Here is a 19,365-nt window from a genome sequence, read left to right as displayed (position 1 = left end):
ATTTTCACTTTTTTTAAATATTAACTTGGTTTTCCAAGTTCTATCAGATACTATTTTTAAACTGCTTCCAGGTAGATTTTAACTGTCATTCTTCTAGAAGCTGCATGAACAAGATTTGTCTGTAGAAATGATTTTTTTAGTTGTAATCGAAACTCTGTGATGATAAGTTGCAACTATTTTTGTAAATATCAAATTCAGCATGTGTGAAGTGTTATGTTATAAAAAATTACTCCAAAGAGTTTTGGAGTTGCAGTAAAAACTTTGCGAATCGATTTTAATATGGTGTTGTATCATAAGCTGAGGAAAATGATAAATAAAGAACCTTCCAATCGGATAATTATGAGGAATGACCCATTTGCTTTTTTCTTTTGAATATTTCATCAATAGGTATTTACAGTGTCATAATTAATGCCAACCCATCTGGCATAGAAATGCAACAAATCAATTCAACATAAAATTCACTTTCAGATGGAAGAAGAAATTTACGTATTTTCCACAAAACTCTTTATTAGGTACAACTAGTTTCAACACATAGGTACTACCATCAGGTTCCGGAGGATGGTGCCTGTGTGTTGAAACTAGTTGTACCAAATAAAAATTTTTGTGAAAAATACCAAGTATTCTTTTAAGTATACTCATGTAAATTAGTCTAAAAAGGAAATAAGTTTTCTGGCATCAAGGTTATTTAATCTGGTTGCCCTCTGCTATTATTTTTGTTCTGTTTCTACCTGTTTTTTATGTAAACTATTTTCATTTACAAGGTCGTATGTTTTTACATTCTCTTCATTTCCATATTTATTATGTGATCAAACTCTGTAAATTTGTAAATTCTATTTTTTCCATTTTATATAAAACTTTTTATGTTTTCTCTTAAGACTTGGTTGGTAGTACTTGCACACATGATGGTGTGCCATGGATAACAAAGCCAATATTTCATCTATAAAATGTAACTTAATAGAGATGATGCCATTATAGCAGTTTTATCTTATTAGTCATTGGATTGATTGTGGTCCAACATTATTCCTTCTCTCTCAGTTTCTCTCAAGCTCGGCTTCGTTCTCATTCGTTCGTTCGTTTCTCGGCTCAGTTTCAAGTCAAGACAGTGGCCTATTGTTAAGTGGAATTGATCCTTACTTGTGTGCCTTATGGAAATAGAACAATGTTGCATTTTTGTACAATAAAGTTCCCTCAACATATTTAATTTAGACTGGGTTAAATCCAACTTCAAGATAGCATTAGCTCACTCTTCTTCCAGGACCCATTTGAAACAATTCTTCCTCCTTTTTTTTAAGTGAGAAAAATCTCTCCTATTTAATTGCTAATGTATCACTTGTGATAAAATTATTATCTGCATGTCTGTTTAGAACGATTATCTGCATTGACAGTTTCCTTCACTGTTAACTAAGAGCATTAGGAATGTTCTGCATTCAAGAAAATATGGTTAAAAGTCAAATGTACGCCTTCCATTCTTTGGAGACATCTCTGGTGTGTATTTATTGCCCAATCTAAAGGCCTGAATTTTATTATGCTATCGGTGTAAAATATTTTTTATACGAAAGGCCGATTGGAGTTTGATTTGTTTTGGGGGAAGAAATTAAATAATGGAGGTCTTGATCTAGTGCACTATGAATTAATCACACAATGTGTGACAGTTTTTTCAAACCTTTAAGATGGGTAAGCAATGCATCTCCCAGGTTTGGAGAAAGGCAATTTCTGAATGTCATGAAGTTTCTCTTATCTTCTTAAGGGCAAGCATCTTAAGTTACTCATTTTCATTAATTATATCTTGTATCTCTGGTATCTACTGGAAATCTTTTGTACTGTGTGGTATACCCAGAGACTGTGTATTCATAAAAAATAAGTTTCATATTATTCAAATTGGTACTATGAATTATTCTGTATTTTTCAGGGTTGAACCCAGCCCAGAGAAATCCATTGTTGAGGATTCTGGTTGGAGGCATACGGCTTTAAGTGGTGTTCAGGGCAGCTCTCCCCCCACGCCACCCACTTCAACACAGGCAAACTCTGAACCTTATAATAACGCCACTGCTATTGAGGCTATCTCTGAAAAGCTTTCAGAGGTCACTGCTCTGGCTGAATCCCTGGACAATTCTCTCTGTGCATCTGCACCACAGACTAATTTTCTTGTAGCCAACGGTGGGGGGAAGTCCAGACGAAGACCATTCAGTTGCTCTGACACATCTTTTGGTGGATATTCATCAGTTCTTGAGTCCTCAAGTTCATCATCTTCCACTCTTCCTTCCCCTCATATTCATCACAAATCACCTTTGAGGCCTTATACTAACGCATCAAACGGTCGTAGGATGGCTGCACCTGATGGAGTTCCTAGCACAGCAGGAACACCTGTTCAAGTATGTCAATTGAATTAAGGTGTCAAAAATTTTATAATGCAACCTGGTAATGACATTTATTCTAAATAAAATTTAACTTTTTCTGGTTTAATATCTGTAAAATTAAGGTGTAGTGGATGTTTCATTAAATTGGTATGATTCTTAATATGATACCTAAGACTTATGTGTTTATATGAAGAGGTTGTTCATAAAATTTATGAACAACCTCTGATGATTTAATCATGAATTTGTGGTTAATAATGCTCATATTGCATTGACTCCTTCTCTTTTTATTTGATTTGTGAGTTTATCGTTGTATTAATTGAAAACATAATGGCAAGATCTCAAAATATCTCATACCAACCTTTACTATGATTTCCCTGATTGTTTTTCCAGATAGCTCTCACCTATCCTGTATTCTTATTTCAAAAGCATTTATTGTTGCTCTGTGTCTTTTAAGGGGGGTAAAACTTCTTGTCTTTAAATCTTCATAGCAATTGGTTGCTTTAATTGTACGCTGAAAGTGCTTCTGTTAATATTATGAAAACTTGACCTTTAAACAAAGTGGGTAACTAAGGTTGTTGTACCAGTAAATTGAGTATTGCCAGCTATCAAGTAATGCTGATCTTATGGGGCAATCTTATGAATTTGATTTGTTGTTACATGCCATAACCAATTAGAAAGATCATTAGTTCAGGATTTCCGATTCACTTTCCCTTATCCCCTTGCCAGATCATAATGGCCTCCCTCAGAGGTGAGCTTCTAGCTGGGAAATTATGAAAAACTGGGTTTTGTCCATGCAGGGGTAAATGTTTCCAGTAACTATCTGTAACAAGGCAGAGGGCATTGGCAACACACCTAATAGAAGCTAAAAAATTTCGTTAAGTAACACTCTGGTTATTAGGTGTCCTTAAAATGGAAAGAATTCACATATAAATTAAATGAAAATTAAATGGTGATCTAGTTAGTGACACAAAATGATTGCATCCCCCTTTGGTGATCTCTTGAATTCTTGGCTGGTACAGTGCTGTTCTTGACTCCACTTTACAAAGCTATGGCCAAACTCCTCCCACCCTGTACTTTATCATCCATACTCTCTGATCTTGGTCTCGTCACTAAATGTCTTTCTCACAAATATTTACATTCCCACTCCCTTTCACATCAAATTCCTCAACAGCATATTGATATTGAAAATACAGCATGAAGGCATTGCCCTCAAACCTGGAATTGATCATAGAATTAGAAAGTGAAAAACAGTAGAAAAGATTGAATCATCACAGTGCATATACAATTCCAAATATACCATCATCATCATCAATAACCATGAATCATAATTTGGTTCAGCACAACTCTCCACTTGATACTTTTCTTGTCTGCTTGTATTTTCATGTGATAATTTCTCTTCTTTCATGCAATCAGTCAAATGTTCAATCATATCTGGGGTATTTCTGTTTGCAGTTGTATTTAGTGAGCTTTATTACCTCTTAATATGATTTTAAAGTAAATTAAAACCTATGATATTTTGTAGTAATTTTATGGAAATTATAAAAAACAATGTTATGTGCTGATGGAAGGAATTCACCTCATAGACAAGGGGGAAATAAATAATGAATGTCATTGATATATAACTACAATAAATACCAGTATTAATTGTTTATACAATTGGAAAATGTTGAGTGCACATTTATATAATTGAAGAAAGAGAGCAGTGAGATCAAAGCCTTATTCTGTGCTTAAAATCTTCAGATTCTGAAAAAAGGTGCCTGCCTACTCTCGTACTTAGCAGGGCAGTATGTTCAAGCCAGGTGCTTTTGGTAACTATTACCACCATAAACTTGTCATATGAGATAGAGCAAATAGGACTGATGCTTTGAACTGGAAATAAAATTCTCTGATTGTGCATGTGATGATTTTTTTGGAAAATTGTAGAATTTTTACCTGGAATCAAGCAGCCATTGACTACCAGACTTACCTGGGCCTGATTAGTCTGGCAGTCAATGCCCCCTTCTGCTAAACCAAAGGTCACGAGTTTGAGTGCTTGGCATGAATGTTGATGTGACTCTATGGCGAGGCACCTTGAATTTCCCAGGGAAAGCAGTGGTCATTTGGTATCTTAATGGGCATATATTTCAACAGGGATACCTCTGCCAGACAAAAAAATAAACTTATTTAGGGCCAATGAAAATGGTGAATAACATATGCTAATGAAAGAGGTTGCTGGGGAACAAGATGGCGCAGTGGCTAGTATACTGGCTTCCATCCAGAGGGTCTGGGTTAGAATCCTGGATATGGCAGATATTTTTCAGTGGATACTGATCCCTACTTGAGGTGCTTTGTGGAGAGCACTTTAAGTGAGTACACCATCCAAAGAATGAGACAATAAGCTATGGACCCCTTGGTGCCTTTCATTAACAGTAGGCTAATACCAATGCCAGGTTCCTCTCCTTCCTTCTTCCTTTCCCATCCATCTCTAATGGCACAAATGACCTCAGTTTTCGGTTGCCTCCCCTAAAGCTACTACTACTAAAAGTTTCCCTTTTGTAATGACAATCAACTTAATATTGTTGCCGTTATCATGAAAATATCTCAAATGGCAGTTGAATTGTCAAGATATCCTTCGTTTCTTGGACTGTATTTCAGAGGCAGTCTTGATGAAGGTGAGGTATTTATCTTATATGATTTTTTTGTCCATTTTAGGATGTTTATACAAGAATGAAAGCTGAAGGTGCAGAAGAGGATGAAGAGGAAGAGGAGTTTGTTACTGCTTCTGAGTGCACAAGAAGTCCTTCTCGCTCCTCATCATACCACACAGCATCGGATGGAGGGGGAGGTGGCTCAGGAACAGGGCTCAATTTGGCTCATTGGTGGCAGGATGATGAAGTAGATGACAGCATAGGCCAAGTTTTGGTGGACAGTGAGGCTACCAGATCTAGTGAGGTGGAAACATCGGATAAGCAAGTAGATGAGGATGTGATACCTCTCCCTCCACCACCTCCACCACTTCCACCTAGTCTGGGAAAAATAGGCTTACTAGCCAGGAGAGGTAGCACCAAGGTTAGTGAGTGTGTAGCATGTGTGATTGGAATGTCAAGTGATAAACATTGTTGCTTAAGAAAATTGTGATCTAAAAAGATTAGCAATGTTAAATATTAAGAAATTCACTCAATAGCGGATTTACTCATTAGCGGATAGCGACCTAAAGGCAGAGATAGGCATTGCCATAGGAGAAAAATGAGTAAAGAAACTAGTTATCTCTATATTCTCTATACATGTTATGATAAAATTGTTTTCATGTTTGTTCAAAAATATTGCAATAAAATGAATTTTATTCTTGAACAAAAAATGTTTTATTTTCATAATGGTGTAGATGGGTGACATACATTTCTGAGTGTCTCAAAGCATTCAATTTGTAAATCCGCTACTGATGGTATGACCTCATGGGAATGGATACATAATACATTTATGAAATTATATATCTCCTTGAAAATAATCATTAAGGTGTTAAATGAAAAATTAATTTTTGAGAGATTTCTGCAATGGGTACAATTGTCATTTAATATGTTATGAAACCAGGAGAGGAATTATAACTAATATTGTTTATTTATCACTAATTGTTTGGGCCTGTGAAACTATAATTAGTTTTCCACCCTATGTTGTGCATTGCTAAAGTACTCCACTCCTTATTGAAATATATATATGAGGATAATAATACATATAAAGAAATAATGGAAATACATATATATATAATGCAATGTATGTATATGACACTATAAAAATAGTTATATATATATAACTATTTATATATATTATATATATATAACTATTTATATATATTATATATTATATATATATATATATATATATATATATATATATATACCATTTAGTTTTCGATGCAGTGCTCTTTTTTTTAGCAACAATGCAAAGTAGCAGTCCTGATAGGTCTCATTCATTCATTCTTGAAAAATGATCATTATTTAAAATCCATGAAATAGCAGTAATACCTGATACTATGAAAATCAATTGGTTTTTACTAATCTAGTTCAGAGGAACCTCTTCAACGAAACTTTTATTTTTTTCACAAGTGGGCCATCTTAAATTCTTCTTTTCAACTTCTATCTCTCTAATCCATACCACTAAATCCATGTCTATCTGTCCTTAAGAAACCAAGATCTGGAAGGAAAGTGTAGCTTACATAGGGCAGGCATAATTTTCCATTAATAATGATGAAAATAAAAATACTTGAAATTTTACTGGAGGGATACATTGATCCTTGATAATCAGGATGAATGCTCAAGCGAAATTTTCCCTATACTAGATTTGTTATCATTATAGGTGGCTACACAGTTAAAATTATTTCACTCCATTCTGGTTCATTGATAGATGTTCCTTCAGCACACATGTTCATTTCGCACGTGTTATGTGGAGGACTACACTGCTTTCCACTGTGTTTACACAAGTTTTGTCTCTGCCTTCTATATTTTCTACTTTTATTAGTCTTCAGTAAAAACAAGAATTCCTTTGAAGAGTCCAAGAGATCTGTATATTTGAACTTAGAAATTGCAATAATTATTCATTAAATAAACAATCCATTCACAACAAGGTGTACTTTTGTCATATAGAGATATTTAAGTTATAGTAGTACCTAAGCATAATTTTATGAATTTCCTCTGACTTAGCTGGCATAAATTTACTCATTTATAATTCATCTCCTCAATAAATTGCCATTATATCACCTCAATATTGGCACATATACTGGTTGAAAACATGAATTTGCAAATGAAAAAAGAAAATCTTGATTGTATTCATGAAAAGGGTACCTTTTGTATTTTTTGACTCAGTTGTAAGAATTTAATGATTACAATGCTAGTGAACCTTCTATATTGTTTTAGCTTTGTTCCATTTGAAAATCATTTATGGGCAGAACAGCAATTTATGGTAATAAATTAATATTTAACTAATATTTTATGGTCTTATGTACCCAATTCATAAATATAAACTCAAGTTGTGTGATGTTCTGCATACTAGAATTGGAAACCTAAAATCCAGAGCTGGCATAAGAAAAGGAGCTGTCTCCTTCTATGAATACATCTTTTACTTGTTATTGGGTTTCTGTAGAGTCAACTTTTGAGTTTACTGAAAGAAGAAGAAATTGTCTCCGTCGTTTGAGCATCTCAGTTTATTGTTCAACTCTTCATACTTTCTTTCAAATAACTCAAATAAAATTTTAAATAGTTAATAAAAATAAGTTTAAATTCTTCCATCTCCGTCTTCCATCCATCTTCTTAATCAACTCGTCTCTAAACCATGGCTTTCTGGTCCTTTTCTTATTTATAGTTCCTATCATTTTTTTTTGCATCTTATGATATTTCTTTTTTGATATGTTGCCATTTATATTCTCTGTCCTTATATTATATAAGCCCTTATTCTATGCAGTCCTCTCCTGTGTTTTCTCTGCTGCCATTGTTGCTTTGTAAGGATTTGGTGAGAAAATAACCATAGAAATCTTGCCTCTGCTGCTGTTGGGCTCAGCAGAATAACCAGTGGACTAGGCCCATAGTTAACAGGACTCATACTCAGATCCTCGTCCATCATTGTTTTGTGGGATAATTAATTGAGGTGGTTTCCCATTGCCTTCCTTAAAAGTGTTTATAATGTGACACCATCACGGAAATGGCTGCCCCACTGGGAGCAGATACTGCGGGGACTACCTTTTGTCTGTCTCCCACCCTTTGTCCTATCTGGTATGGGTGACCATGCCAGGAGCAATTATCATTCCTCCTGTCAGCACAACTATAAGGGTAACCATAATGCCCATGCCCTACCGTTACATCTAGGTTGTAGTCCATGAAGAGGATCATTATGGAATATTATTTAATTGGTGAATCTTATCAGTTAAGCTAGGCTTGGGAGGGACAGGAGCTAGCAAATGGTAAAGTGATGATTCCCTTGCCTCTCTTAACAGAACACTACCTGATATTCAACATCACAAGCCTTTCTTCAACTTCACATACTTCAGTGCAACAATTTCAGCACACAACTGCACATTGAGGGATCTGGGTTCGAATACCGGTCAAGGCAAATAATTTTTACACCCTGAAATTGTTGCATTGAAATGCATGTTAGTGAATGACTCCGTTTAAAGTCACTGTTGCGGCATCTCCCGCAGTTTCTTTGGAATTCACATACTTCTTTCCTCCCTTCATTCCAGCCAACATCTCTATCCTATCCTATGCCTACCCATCCTCGTTTGCTTAATGTTCTCCCCTGTATCATAGTCGTCAACACCCGATTGCCACTCAAAATGTTCTGTATTCATTTTTCCTACCTCTTTTGGATTGCTCCCAATAATTCCATCCTTTTCTTCCAACATGCCTTACACTTCCTCATTTGTTTTCCTTTCAGTCCACTTCACCATTTCCATCCTTCTCCTCAACCTTATTTCAAAAGCCTCCAATCTAAACCTATCATCCTGCTTCAATGACCATGTTTCCATGTGGCACAAAACCATGCTCCTTATAAAAGTTTTGATGGATCTCTTCTTAACTCCTTTACATAATGTATCTGCCATAAATTCCCTCCTCCTAGTGAAAGCTTCTTCACCTAACACAATTCTTCATCTGCCATCTGTTTTATCTTTCCTGTACTATGCCATAGCAGAAGTCTTGGTGCACATGTATATAGTTATATGCTGTTATTAGTGTTTTTGCACAAGTATACCAGTTTACTCTAATCATTGGTACAGCACTCAACGTGATCTAATGACAAATAAGGGGTCACTTGATCCAGAATGCCTTTTGAGGCAATTCACAAGGTTTAGTAATTAAGATGGTGAAAAAGACGTAGAAAAATAAAATGTCATGCAAAAATCTGGAAGAATTATGCAATTTAAAAACCTGAATCTATTGGATTTAATTTGGATGGCAATATTTATGATGAAGCATTCTTAGCCAAGCTTATTCATTCAACTTAGGTAATTGCCCATGACTTTTTATGACTGACACTCTTTTGATTAGCCAAAACTCAACTATTCAACTGAATTGATTAGTTCGTAACACAGAATAGAAAGCATGCAATTTTCTCCATCTATTTTTTAAATTTATTTTTTACTCTTCAAATTTTTGATATTTTGAAGTTAGAGTATAATGATAGCATTTGGCCATTATAAGGATATATTTTTTGATGCAATAATCTCACAGTCTTAGCTGAAAAATTTGTCTTTCTTGTATCAAATGTGAAGCAATGTGAAATCAGTGCTTATTGTTTGTCTTAATAAGATTGTGCCACGTGAGAATACTTCCCAATAAAATTTCTTGAAATCCTTGTAACTACCTGGAGTCAATGACATGGTAGATCCCCTTGTACCAGGTTTATTATTGTATCTTAGAAATCATTTTTTTGGAAAAAATTTTACTAATGCATCATGATTCCAAGAAGTCTATTAAAAAGCTAAGATCACTTTATCTTTCCAGTGCCATTGCACTGGAAAGATTGCGTGATTCCAGCTCTTTGAAAATATTTTTTCATTCCTAGAAACAAGGATAAATTGTTCTTAAGTTTCATATCCGATATACTTACTGTCGTTTTTAATTTGTTCACTTTTCCTTCCCTGCATATGGTGTTTAATACCATTCATGTGAAGAAATAGTTGTTTGTTCATTCACAGGTATTAGTTTTAATGGAAAATCCAGAAAATAATGTAAAAAATTTCATTGTAGTTTGAGGTGTCAGGTTGTCTTATTAAGCTAGGATAAGAAATCTAGCTATGTTGTATTTGTGTCCATTCAAAACCTACTTAAAATGGTAGACTATAAATAACATTAATGATTTAATAAAGAAGTAGGCATAGTATCCTGGGGTTGAAATACAAGCATTTATTCTGGTAATCACTTAATGCTTTGATGAAACCAGTATGCTTGTGTATTGGTATGATAAACTGCTGTACAGGGGTGAATCTACAAAAAGGTTAGAGAACAGTAGTCTAGGGAAGCGAAATTTAAAGTCTCAGGAAATGTGAAATGCATGGTCGAGGATTGGCATGACCTCATCACTCAAGAGATGTTCCTCATCAACAAAATTTATCACTCTTCTCCTATCCAGTTAATCAATAAGTGTCAATTTCATATGCATACATATAAATATGACCTTTTGATGATTTTAAAGAGGGGCTTATCGTAGTGTGGGATGTCAGAGTTGTTTTGCTTGGAGAGGCAAGGGGTCTTAGTTAGGTCATTGTGCAGCTTGTGTCCATCCAAAACCTACCTTAACCAGTAGATTACCAAAAGTAATAATTCTTTTCTTCTAGCATACTTCATTCATAAGAGTCACCATCAATAGCAATCATTCATAGGAGTGGTTTGATGAATCCCTCTACTAATTTCCTGTTTTTTCTCTTATGTTTTCATATTTATTCAATCAGCATTACTTTTGCTAGTATCTAGTTCTAGTATCTCATTTGATTACTTCATCTGCAGATATGTTTGTTCACTTCTCTTTCTTTACTTGATCCCAGCGAGTTATCATGCCTATTAATGCACCCAGTAAGGTTTTGACTTATTTCCAGTGTTTTCTATAAAACTTTTTATTCTCCCCTAATGCTTAACTTTGTCAATAATAATTCATTCTCTTTTTTCAATATTGATCAGTCTCTCCTGAAGGTCTACCAAGTTACTCATTTCCTAATTTGGAGTGGGTGGTTGATCTCATTCATTCCTTCCACAGAATCTTGACCTCAGATGCGCACTTACATTGAATCACTTCATATGCAAACTTTACTCATCCAACAAAGCCTCACTCCCTCTTAACATTCAAAATAGAACTTTACTTTTGGTACCATATTTTCTCTGAAATTTTTTATCATGTTCATGGAAAAGATTGTTAAATATGAGGTATTTAATTTTCAACTTCTTTTACTTTTCCAGGGAAGGGAGATTACAGAAACAACTCTGACTGAAATAAAGGTTTCTCAGAGTCATACAATGGGAATTATGTCTTATGTTGTGACTTCAGAGACAATAAAAGACGGCAGCCCATCTGGAGAAAATATATCTGTCCTTGTACACGATAATAACGTTTTGAAAGATGATTCTGAGTTGGTCTCAGAACCTCCATTTGTAGCCTCACCTAGTGAGCAAATATCTACAGAATCTATGCAAAATGAAACTACAAATGGAACACTTTCAGAGGAGGAACTAATGCAACAGATGGAAGAGGTAAGGCTTAATCCTGTGACAGAATATTCCTGCTTAGAGCATGTCCTTTGCATTAAATTCAACTTATTTTATTTTTCAATTCCTTATTTACTGGTACCCTCTCTTATTGATCTAAAAATTGAGTCTTTTTCAAATCCAAAATGTCTTTTAGAGAGGTAGTGCATTCAGCTGAAAAAATTATTAAAAAGGGATTCTTTTTTTAGCATGGATTATTTTACTGTGGCAAAGCAATAGACTATCATATTTTGCTGCATTGATGCTGAATATTAAGTTAAAAGTAAACCTTGTCATGGGAACAAATGGTACTCAAATTGCAAATAAATTTAAGAAAGCTAATATTTGAGTTGAATCAAAAATCAAAGTGCATGGAGTATGCTGAGAATGAGCTGTAGCAATTCCTTCATATTGATCTCTTTATATAGAGAGTAACATTAAAGCCAATTGGTATGCATGTGGTGGTGTAGTGCTTGATTTTGATACTTTAAATTTATCTCTTTGTGTTTACTTACCTGATTAAAATGTGCATAAACCTACTTCAAGAATATGTATTCAGTGGTGGAATGTACTTTGAAATCCCTTTTTGGTTATCAATTTTGATTTGGTTATGGCCATCTATACCTGTTTTTTGTTAATGCAAGCTTGGGGTCTAACTGTAGCTCTTTGACAGTTTAACATTTCTTTTGATTTCATTTTTTTATAGCCTGGAAAATTATATTTAAGTGTGAACATTATGGTACTAGGATACCTCTCTTTAGATATTGATTTCGTTGGATACCACAAAATATTTTAATATAATTAGCTGTTGTCTACTGGCTTAAGGAAGATTTTGTGTGGACCCTGGCTCTACACACTTTTGTACACATAAGCTCGAACTAACTTGGCAAAAAATGCTTAAACCCCAAACTATATAAATCTTTAGAGCTAAAGAATAAATCATTCTTCATCTCTAAATACTTTCTATCTCCCTTAATTCTAACCAACTGTACTATTCTTTTCTATCTCACCATCACTTTCCCATTGTTTCACTATCTTTCACTGTTTTCAGTATTCCGTTGTCACTCAATATCAGCCCGCTTGTCCTGTCTTCTTCGAATTTCTGCTTACAGCTATCTATCTTCCCCCATTATACCTTCAACTTCATCATTTGTTTTTATTTCATCCATTTTATTTTTTAAATTCTTTTCCACACCCTCATCATTTCAAACGAATAAATTCTTTATTATGGTTATTTTTAGGGATCTCAGTCAGCGATTACCATAATAAGAAAGGCAGAGAACTGAAAATTGCCAGTAATAATCCGGAATGCAAGAATCATTCCCCAATAGTCTTCCCAATCACTCATAGGAGCCACCCATTAATTAAAATCAACTTATGGGGAGTAGGGAAAGTAAGTTTTCCATCTTTGGGTTTTTGCCGAATTGTTTCATTATTTGGACAAATTTTGGTTTGGCAAAATTGTTATGAAAGTCAAAGGAATACTGAATAATTCTAAGGTGAAGGGCCACTGCACTGGGTCCAGAATATTTTTGGGTTGGTTGCAAACTGAATGTCAGAAATCATTGTGATATTTTCCTGTTTGAAATAGACACTTTTTGAGGAAAATCTACATTACTTATAAATTCCCTATTAGACTGAATATAGCTGTGTGACTGTTGACCATTGACAATTATTGCTGCTTTCATTTATATCATATGTTTGACTGTTTATTATTTAGTTTTTCTGTAAGCATTACATCACATTAAAATGTAATCACTCTTCTGTGCTTACATCATGTTAAGTCCAAAGTCTAAATGTGATACTTGATCTGGTTCTACTGATCCGTACTCTTAGGCTATTGTGGTGTCAATCTTCTTGCAAGTAATATTGAAATTTCCTTTTGTTTTTTTGTGGAGGGCTATGTAACTTGTGTTTTGCTCTCATTTGTTAATTGACACAAGTGGGATTTTGTTTAAGTATCTTAAAATATCCAAATATTACAAACCAAGTAACCATATTATGTCCCTTTTCCAATTAGGGATAAATAAAAGCGATCACTCCTTTCCCAAAAAAATATTATTTCCCGTTCTAATATTGATACCCCGCCAAAATATTCTGATAAATGGCTATATTTGAAGTTGATAAAATTGCCGATAATTATCGGCATGTGCTCCTTGTACTGACATAACCAACCTCGTGCCCCAACATGATTTATTTCATTTACCACGGGAGATTTAAAAACTCCATTTATCCGTGACAATCTTCATCAGCATGCTGCAATTGCGTGTATGCTTAAAGGTTCAGAGGCGCGGGCGAGCCCCCTCGGGAGAAAATGTGGTGTCCAGGGACGTGTCTGGTTAAGAAAAGTAGAGAGAGGGGAGCAGGTTGAAGAGGCGAAATAAAGAATGGAGATAGTGAAAAGGATTCATTGAGCGATGACCAGTGCCATAACCGGGCCAGGGCAATGCCCTGAGATTCCCCGGAATAGCGAGCGCTCTTCGGGGATTTCTCAACCCCCAAAAATGTACGCTTGAGCGAAGGCCCACACAGATCGTCAAAGGGCTTCCCGTGTGAAAATAAATGAACGCATCGGAAAACAAGCAGTCAGCAGCAGTATTTGTCTTTGTTATGACATGTGCATCGGTTGCTTCCATTTCGGGAAATGTATTAACTCGACCTAAGTCGGTCAGGAGTACTCCTTTCATTATCTATTAGCATTACCATATAATTTCTTCGTGGATGGTGACTTTAATATCAGCAATATCGTCCCTGAATAGGAAGACCCTTCTTTAGCATAAAATCATAGCATAAGAAGTTCCTTGCGGTTTTAAGTAGCTGAAAAAATGTTTCTCCAAGTCTTATTGCCTTTATCAAGGCAATTTTGTTTAATTGTCAGTGTTCCTTTATAGCTTTTAACATTTTCTTAATTAAATTAATATGCCTATTTGTGAACTTGAGCTAGTTATGAATGGATGCCGATGGACAGAAAAACACCCAATTTGTAACTAGGTCGCCGCAACGCTTATTCTCCGAGGCGTTAAACGTGTGAGAGACAAGGCATCCTCAGTATTCACCCATGCAGAGGTTTGTGCAAGTACTTCCTGGCAAACGACTTTGCCAAAAATTTGAAACTTCTGTTACTTCTCAGCATAATCTCCCTGTAGACTTACACATTTTTAATAACGTCGACGTCATAATTTCTTGGCCGCCGATTACCATTATGTAGCATTCTACCCTTTTGCTTACTGGAAACACCGGCCGAGGCTTCTTGGGTTCGTTGTCACAGGACGTTCAGTTTCTACGAAATTTCGCTCTTACGAAGTCACAATTTTCTCACGTATAGCACAATCGCCGTATGTTTCACTCAATCGACGATTAATTTCGATGGGTTTTAAACTACAGAAGTGGAGAAAACGGACGCCACACTGTTCTTGTTCATAATGCGACGCTACTTCAAAATATTGAAAACGCTCCTCATTCTGGCATCAGCCGCGAACCCACTGCACACTACGGTTAAGCCTCCTGTCGAATACGGAGTTAATGTCGTTGACGTAAAGAAGGATAACACTTTTCTGGAGAACACTCGTAGTGACTTCTACTGCATTCGAGCTCTCCATCTCCATCTATGACTACTCTTTCAACTAGACCATTGAAAAAGACTTGAGTCCAGCTTGGGATATTTTCATCTATTGCACAGGCTTCTAGCTTTGTGATTAGTTTACCATGAGGGTATTTGGCAAAAGTTTTTTCTTTCAAATATAGAAAAAGCGCATCCACTGGAATATTGCTCTCTCCCGAACCAAATATATATTGAGCAAAAGTGCAAGTTGTGTCTCGCAAGATTTACCCTTTCGGAAATATTTTGTGTTGGTTTTTCATCAATAACTCTTGACTATCGAGGTATCAGTATTGAACTTTCAATTATGTATTCTTTTATATCATTCCCAGTTCCGAGAAAAAAATTTTGTGACCTTAGAACTTGAACGTACCTCATTCATACTAATTCATGCATTGCTGATGTAAAATACTGATAACAGTTTCGAGGAAAGGTGCCTATTCTGCTAACCGTACTTACTGTGAAAATAATGTCAACCTGGTGCTCAATGTAGATATTTATATTTCATTTATTGTAAAAATTAAACGAATGAAGAATGCGAAGGAACTAGCTGGTTTTAATTTAAAAAATGCATCGCTAGTGTCTAGTACCTTGCTATAAAAATCTCATGTACCAAGCTCAAACGTTCCAGTAGTTGTAAAGGTAATTTTTGTAACTAAAGTTTAGAAATAACTTAATATATTACTTGTGTTAAACCATTAAGCTTCTCCGTAAGTGTAGTAGGATATTGAGGAATTCAAATCTGTGACATCATGATGAATTTGAATACTCTAGGAATTATTGTGGATGGTGTGGTGGGTAGAGCTTTCCACTACTGATCTGAAGGTCCCGGTTTCAAATCCTGGGTAATGCCTCCGGACAGTCCTTCCAAAATGTACTGGTGCAGTTATTCAGAGAAAAAGAACTTGTTAAGAAACTGAATAGTGGCTCAGCGTAAGAAAGTGGCCCCCCTTGCCTCGAATGTCTGAACCACGCATGCCTTTAGTTTACCTCGGGTTGACCATTATCTTTATCTAACAAAATGAACAAGAGTTTAATGGAGAGATAATTCTCATGGAATAATTATCATTAGTATCTTTATCGCATATCACTGAGAATGATTATTGGTTCATTTATGTGTTATTATTTTAATGTGGGTAAAATAAGTATTTGCAAACATTGTGTGTTGGGGGGAGTGCCCATTTATTAACTATTCAGGAGTCCAAGCGAGGGGAGAGAGAGGCCGGGCCCGCCTGGCTCTCGTGAAACCCTCCTAATATTTTGTGTTAGCCAATTGCGCTGCTGATTTGTGATCGTGGGCAGGTGTTGACGGCAGTTATGGAGCAAAGAAAACAGCCGCGTCTATCCGTCTCATTTTCGATACCTACTCGCTCTCTAAATTCCAGTTCGAGAACCCACCGCGTGTATGCTGAATAATTTTCAAAAAGTATTTTGTATAAAATGAAGGTGGAATTTCATTCGTGATTTCCGAATATTGTTTCCCATGTGGTGAATTTCCTGATGATTACTCTATGGAAACTAGAAATAGTCATCGGTGTTGCCAAGTTCTTGTGTCGTTGACTCCTCCCGGGTTTGGCTTCCATCCCAAGAGAATGTAGGTTAACATTTTGGCGGTAGTGCTACGCTAATGCTCCCGTGTACCATGCACCGGGAAAGTGTACTGTTTTGTTCATATCTTTACTGTTGTTAACTTTAACAAACAGGTTATGATGTAGCGAATATTAGTATTTGACTACGTGTAGGAAGTCAATAAAGGTTGTCACTTTTTTAAAATCTCCAAATGCAGATATTTTGAATAGATATTTATTTGATGTTCTATTACATCGATGAGCCCAAATTCAGTTGTATTAAATAAAAATGAGCTAAGAAATGAAATAAGTGACTACCATGAAATTTACAGCTATGATTATTTCATCTGATAAGGTCTTTGGGAAAGCACATGTTGCCTTATGATTGGTCGGGATCGAGCAGATATGATTACAAGCGTTGCGGACGATTGAAATCAACGGGCGTAAGGGCGAAAGATGAACTAAACTTCATAATAAATCAGAACCATCCCTATTATTCTCTCTCCTCTTTTTACATGGATGTCAATTTTTTCTAATTTATACTCTTGAGAGGTTTAAAAGGTTCGGTTAACCAAACAAATCGTTAGCGTATCTGAAATTTATGAAGATATCTGAAAATCTATATGAAGGCGGGTCCTCCCCTACCGTCTCAATGATAGAACACACTTTCTAGTAGCCCGTGAGAGTTTCGTTTCTCATTCGACCGATGAAGGAACTGTCCTTTTGTTAGAGAAAACATGCTATCAGAAGTTCCTGGGTGAAGACAGCTTACGAGGTTAGGAAATCGAAAAAAAGACGGAGAAAGTGACAGCGTTCACTCTTCCTTTTATCCTTAAAGAAATATGCATGTAACTTTTCCCTTATGATTATTCCAAGTCGTAATGTCCAGAAGACTTACGCTACATCCACTTTCGAATTTATTAGATAAGACGAGCTGAGCACTCAAAGGAGATCTTCAACTGAAACCGGTTCCCAAGAAGTTCTTTACTCTTGCCTGGTGTACCTTTGTTTTTGTGGACATACGTGGTCACTCCCCTTTTCTCAACCTGTCTTCGGGAAGAAAAACGAAGTCTGGGTGACATCATTCCCTTAGCGCACCTGCTGCAGCCCTGCTCTTGGATTGGTGCTACCAACTCATCTGGGCGCCACTGGTAGGAAGGATTGAGGAGGGGATTCGCCCCGGTCGGCTGGCAGAATTACGTATTCGGCGTTGACTCAAACTTTCTTGGAAGTCGCTGTCGGGCATTTTACGAATAATAATCATTTCGGCGGAAATTTTGGAAGAGGCGAATGACCGCGAAGGGATACAATTGAGGGAGCACGGCAAGAAGGAATGAGCAATGAGGCCTGAGGAAATAATGTTTGTTTGTTGCACTTCACACATTAATGAGTCTACGTAGTAATTATGGGAATTTGGCCTGAGGTATCAGGGTTTTTAATGAATCACAGCATCATTGATGTATTTCCTTTGAATGAAAGTAAAACTGTTGCGGATTTAAATATTTTTCGTCGCTGTTTAAAAATATGCCGCGATTTATAACTGTAGAAATGTACTCATTATTGAATGAAAATATTCAATAACACAATACGGAGCTCTTTACTGTATTCCGAAAGAAGCGTGTGGATTTACGTGACAAGCAGTGAAATTCTGCGACGTTTTTCGCTGCTCAACGTTTGAATTATTTTTGATAGTGTTGTGCAATGTGCCTTGAGATGGTTTTTGAACAGCAGAATCTGCAACACGGTTCAAAATGTTCCATTATTTAGCGCTTCTTTCCTCCAGGGTGTTTGTTGAATAATTTATTGCCTCCTGAAACTCGCATCACATTTATTACTATGTACCAAGTTTAGTGTATGGAATTAGTGGCAAGAGCGTTAATTTTTCGAATAGTGTAGGTACTCAGCAGTGATAATAATTATTGGCACTTTAATTAATGACACTCGTACTGGAAAAAAGTGCGGTATATTGCTGTGCGTGCTTGTGCGTTTAAAACATTTGATTATTTTTCATTATAATTTGAAATTTCCTTTGGCTTATTATTTATGTGTATCTTACAGAATGTTTGAGCTCTGTTGAATAAAGGGTAGGTGTGTGCCATTTTTTGTAGTTCAGCTGGGATCGTTTTGGAATGGATATGTACATGAATTTCAAGACGAGGAAATTTTTGTTGAAAATGGGAAGGAGAGGCCCATGGAAGCAGTGATACTGAGCTTAAAAACGGGAAAGTAACAATGGCTGGGTTATTGGGATTCCTCTGGATATTCAAAACGTAAAGGAGAAAATTATAGCGAATGCAGGGAAAAGGCAAGCAAAGGAAGAGGTAGGCAAAAACTTTGCACGAAACGTTAAGGTAAAAAAATTTAAGGAGAAGCCCAGCTGCTGTATTTCAACCAGTTGTTCCAATTCCATCCACACCCTCATACTTAAAGCACGCCCCGGATTCGTCAGTTTCCGTCTGGAACTTATCTTCACACGTGCGACTGCTGGTTTATCTGTTTAACCCATAGGGGTGGAGTAATTTTTAAATATTTTTCCGTCAGCTGGTCTTCAGAATACCTGCTCATTCCATGAAGAACTGATTGCTTATTACATCCGAGAAGTTTTCTTTGGGAAAGGGTATGGAAAGCTGGGAATCTTCTAT

The 19,365-nt window shown here is 36.0% G+C and overlaps 1 protein-coding gene across 1 annotated transcript in view; it reads left to right on the top strand.

Moving 5' to 3' along the window:
* zormin overlaps positions 1–19,365 on the top strand; it is a 260,665-nt gene that overhangs the window by 32,055 nt on the left and 209,245 nt on the right. Inside the window, exons 11-13 of the mRNA XM_071587298.1 lie at positions 1,910–2,372; positions 5,049–5,405; positions 11,273–11,563. Of these exons, the coding sequence (XP_071443399.1) occupies positions 1,910–2,372; positions 5,049–5,405; positions 11,273–11,563 (1,111 nt within the window). The remainder of the gene's footprint in view (positions 1–1,909; positions 2,373–5,048; positions 5,406–11,272; positions 11,564–19,365) is intronic.

The sequence above is a fragment of the Hetaerina americana genome, unplaced genomic scaffold (assembly GCF_022747635.1).
Source record: "Hetaerina americana unplaced genomic scaffold, ioHetAmer1.1.p SCAF_3, whole genome shotgun sequence".
NCBI classification, from domain to species: domain Eukaryota; kingdom Metazoa; phylum Arthropoda; class Insecta; order Odonata; family Calopterygidae; genus Hetaerina; species Hetaerina americana.
This window is presented reverse-complemented; position numbering and strand designations above follow the sequence as displayed.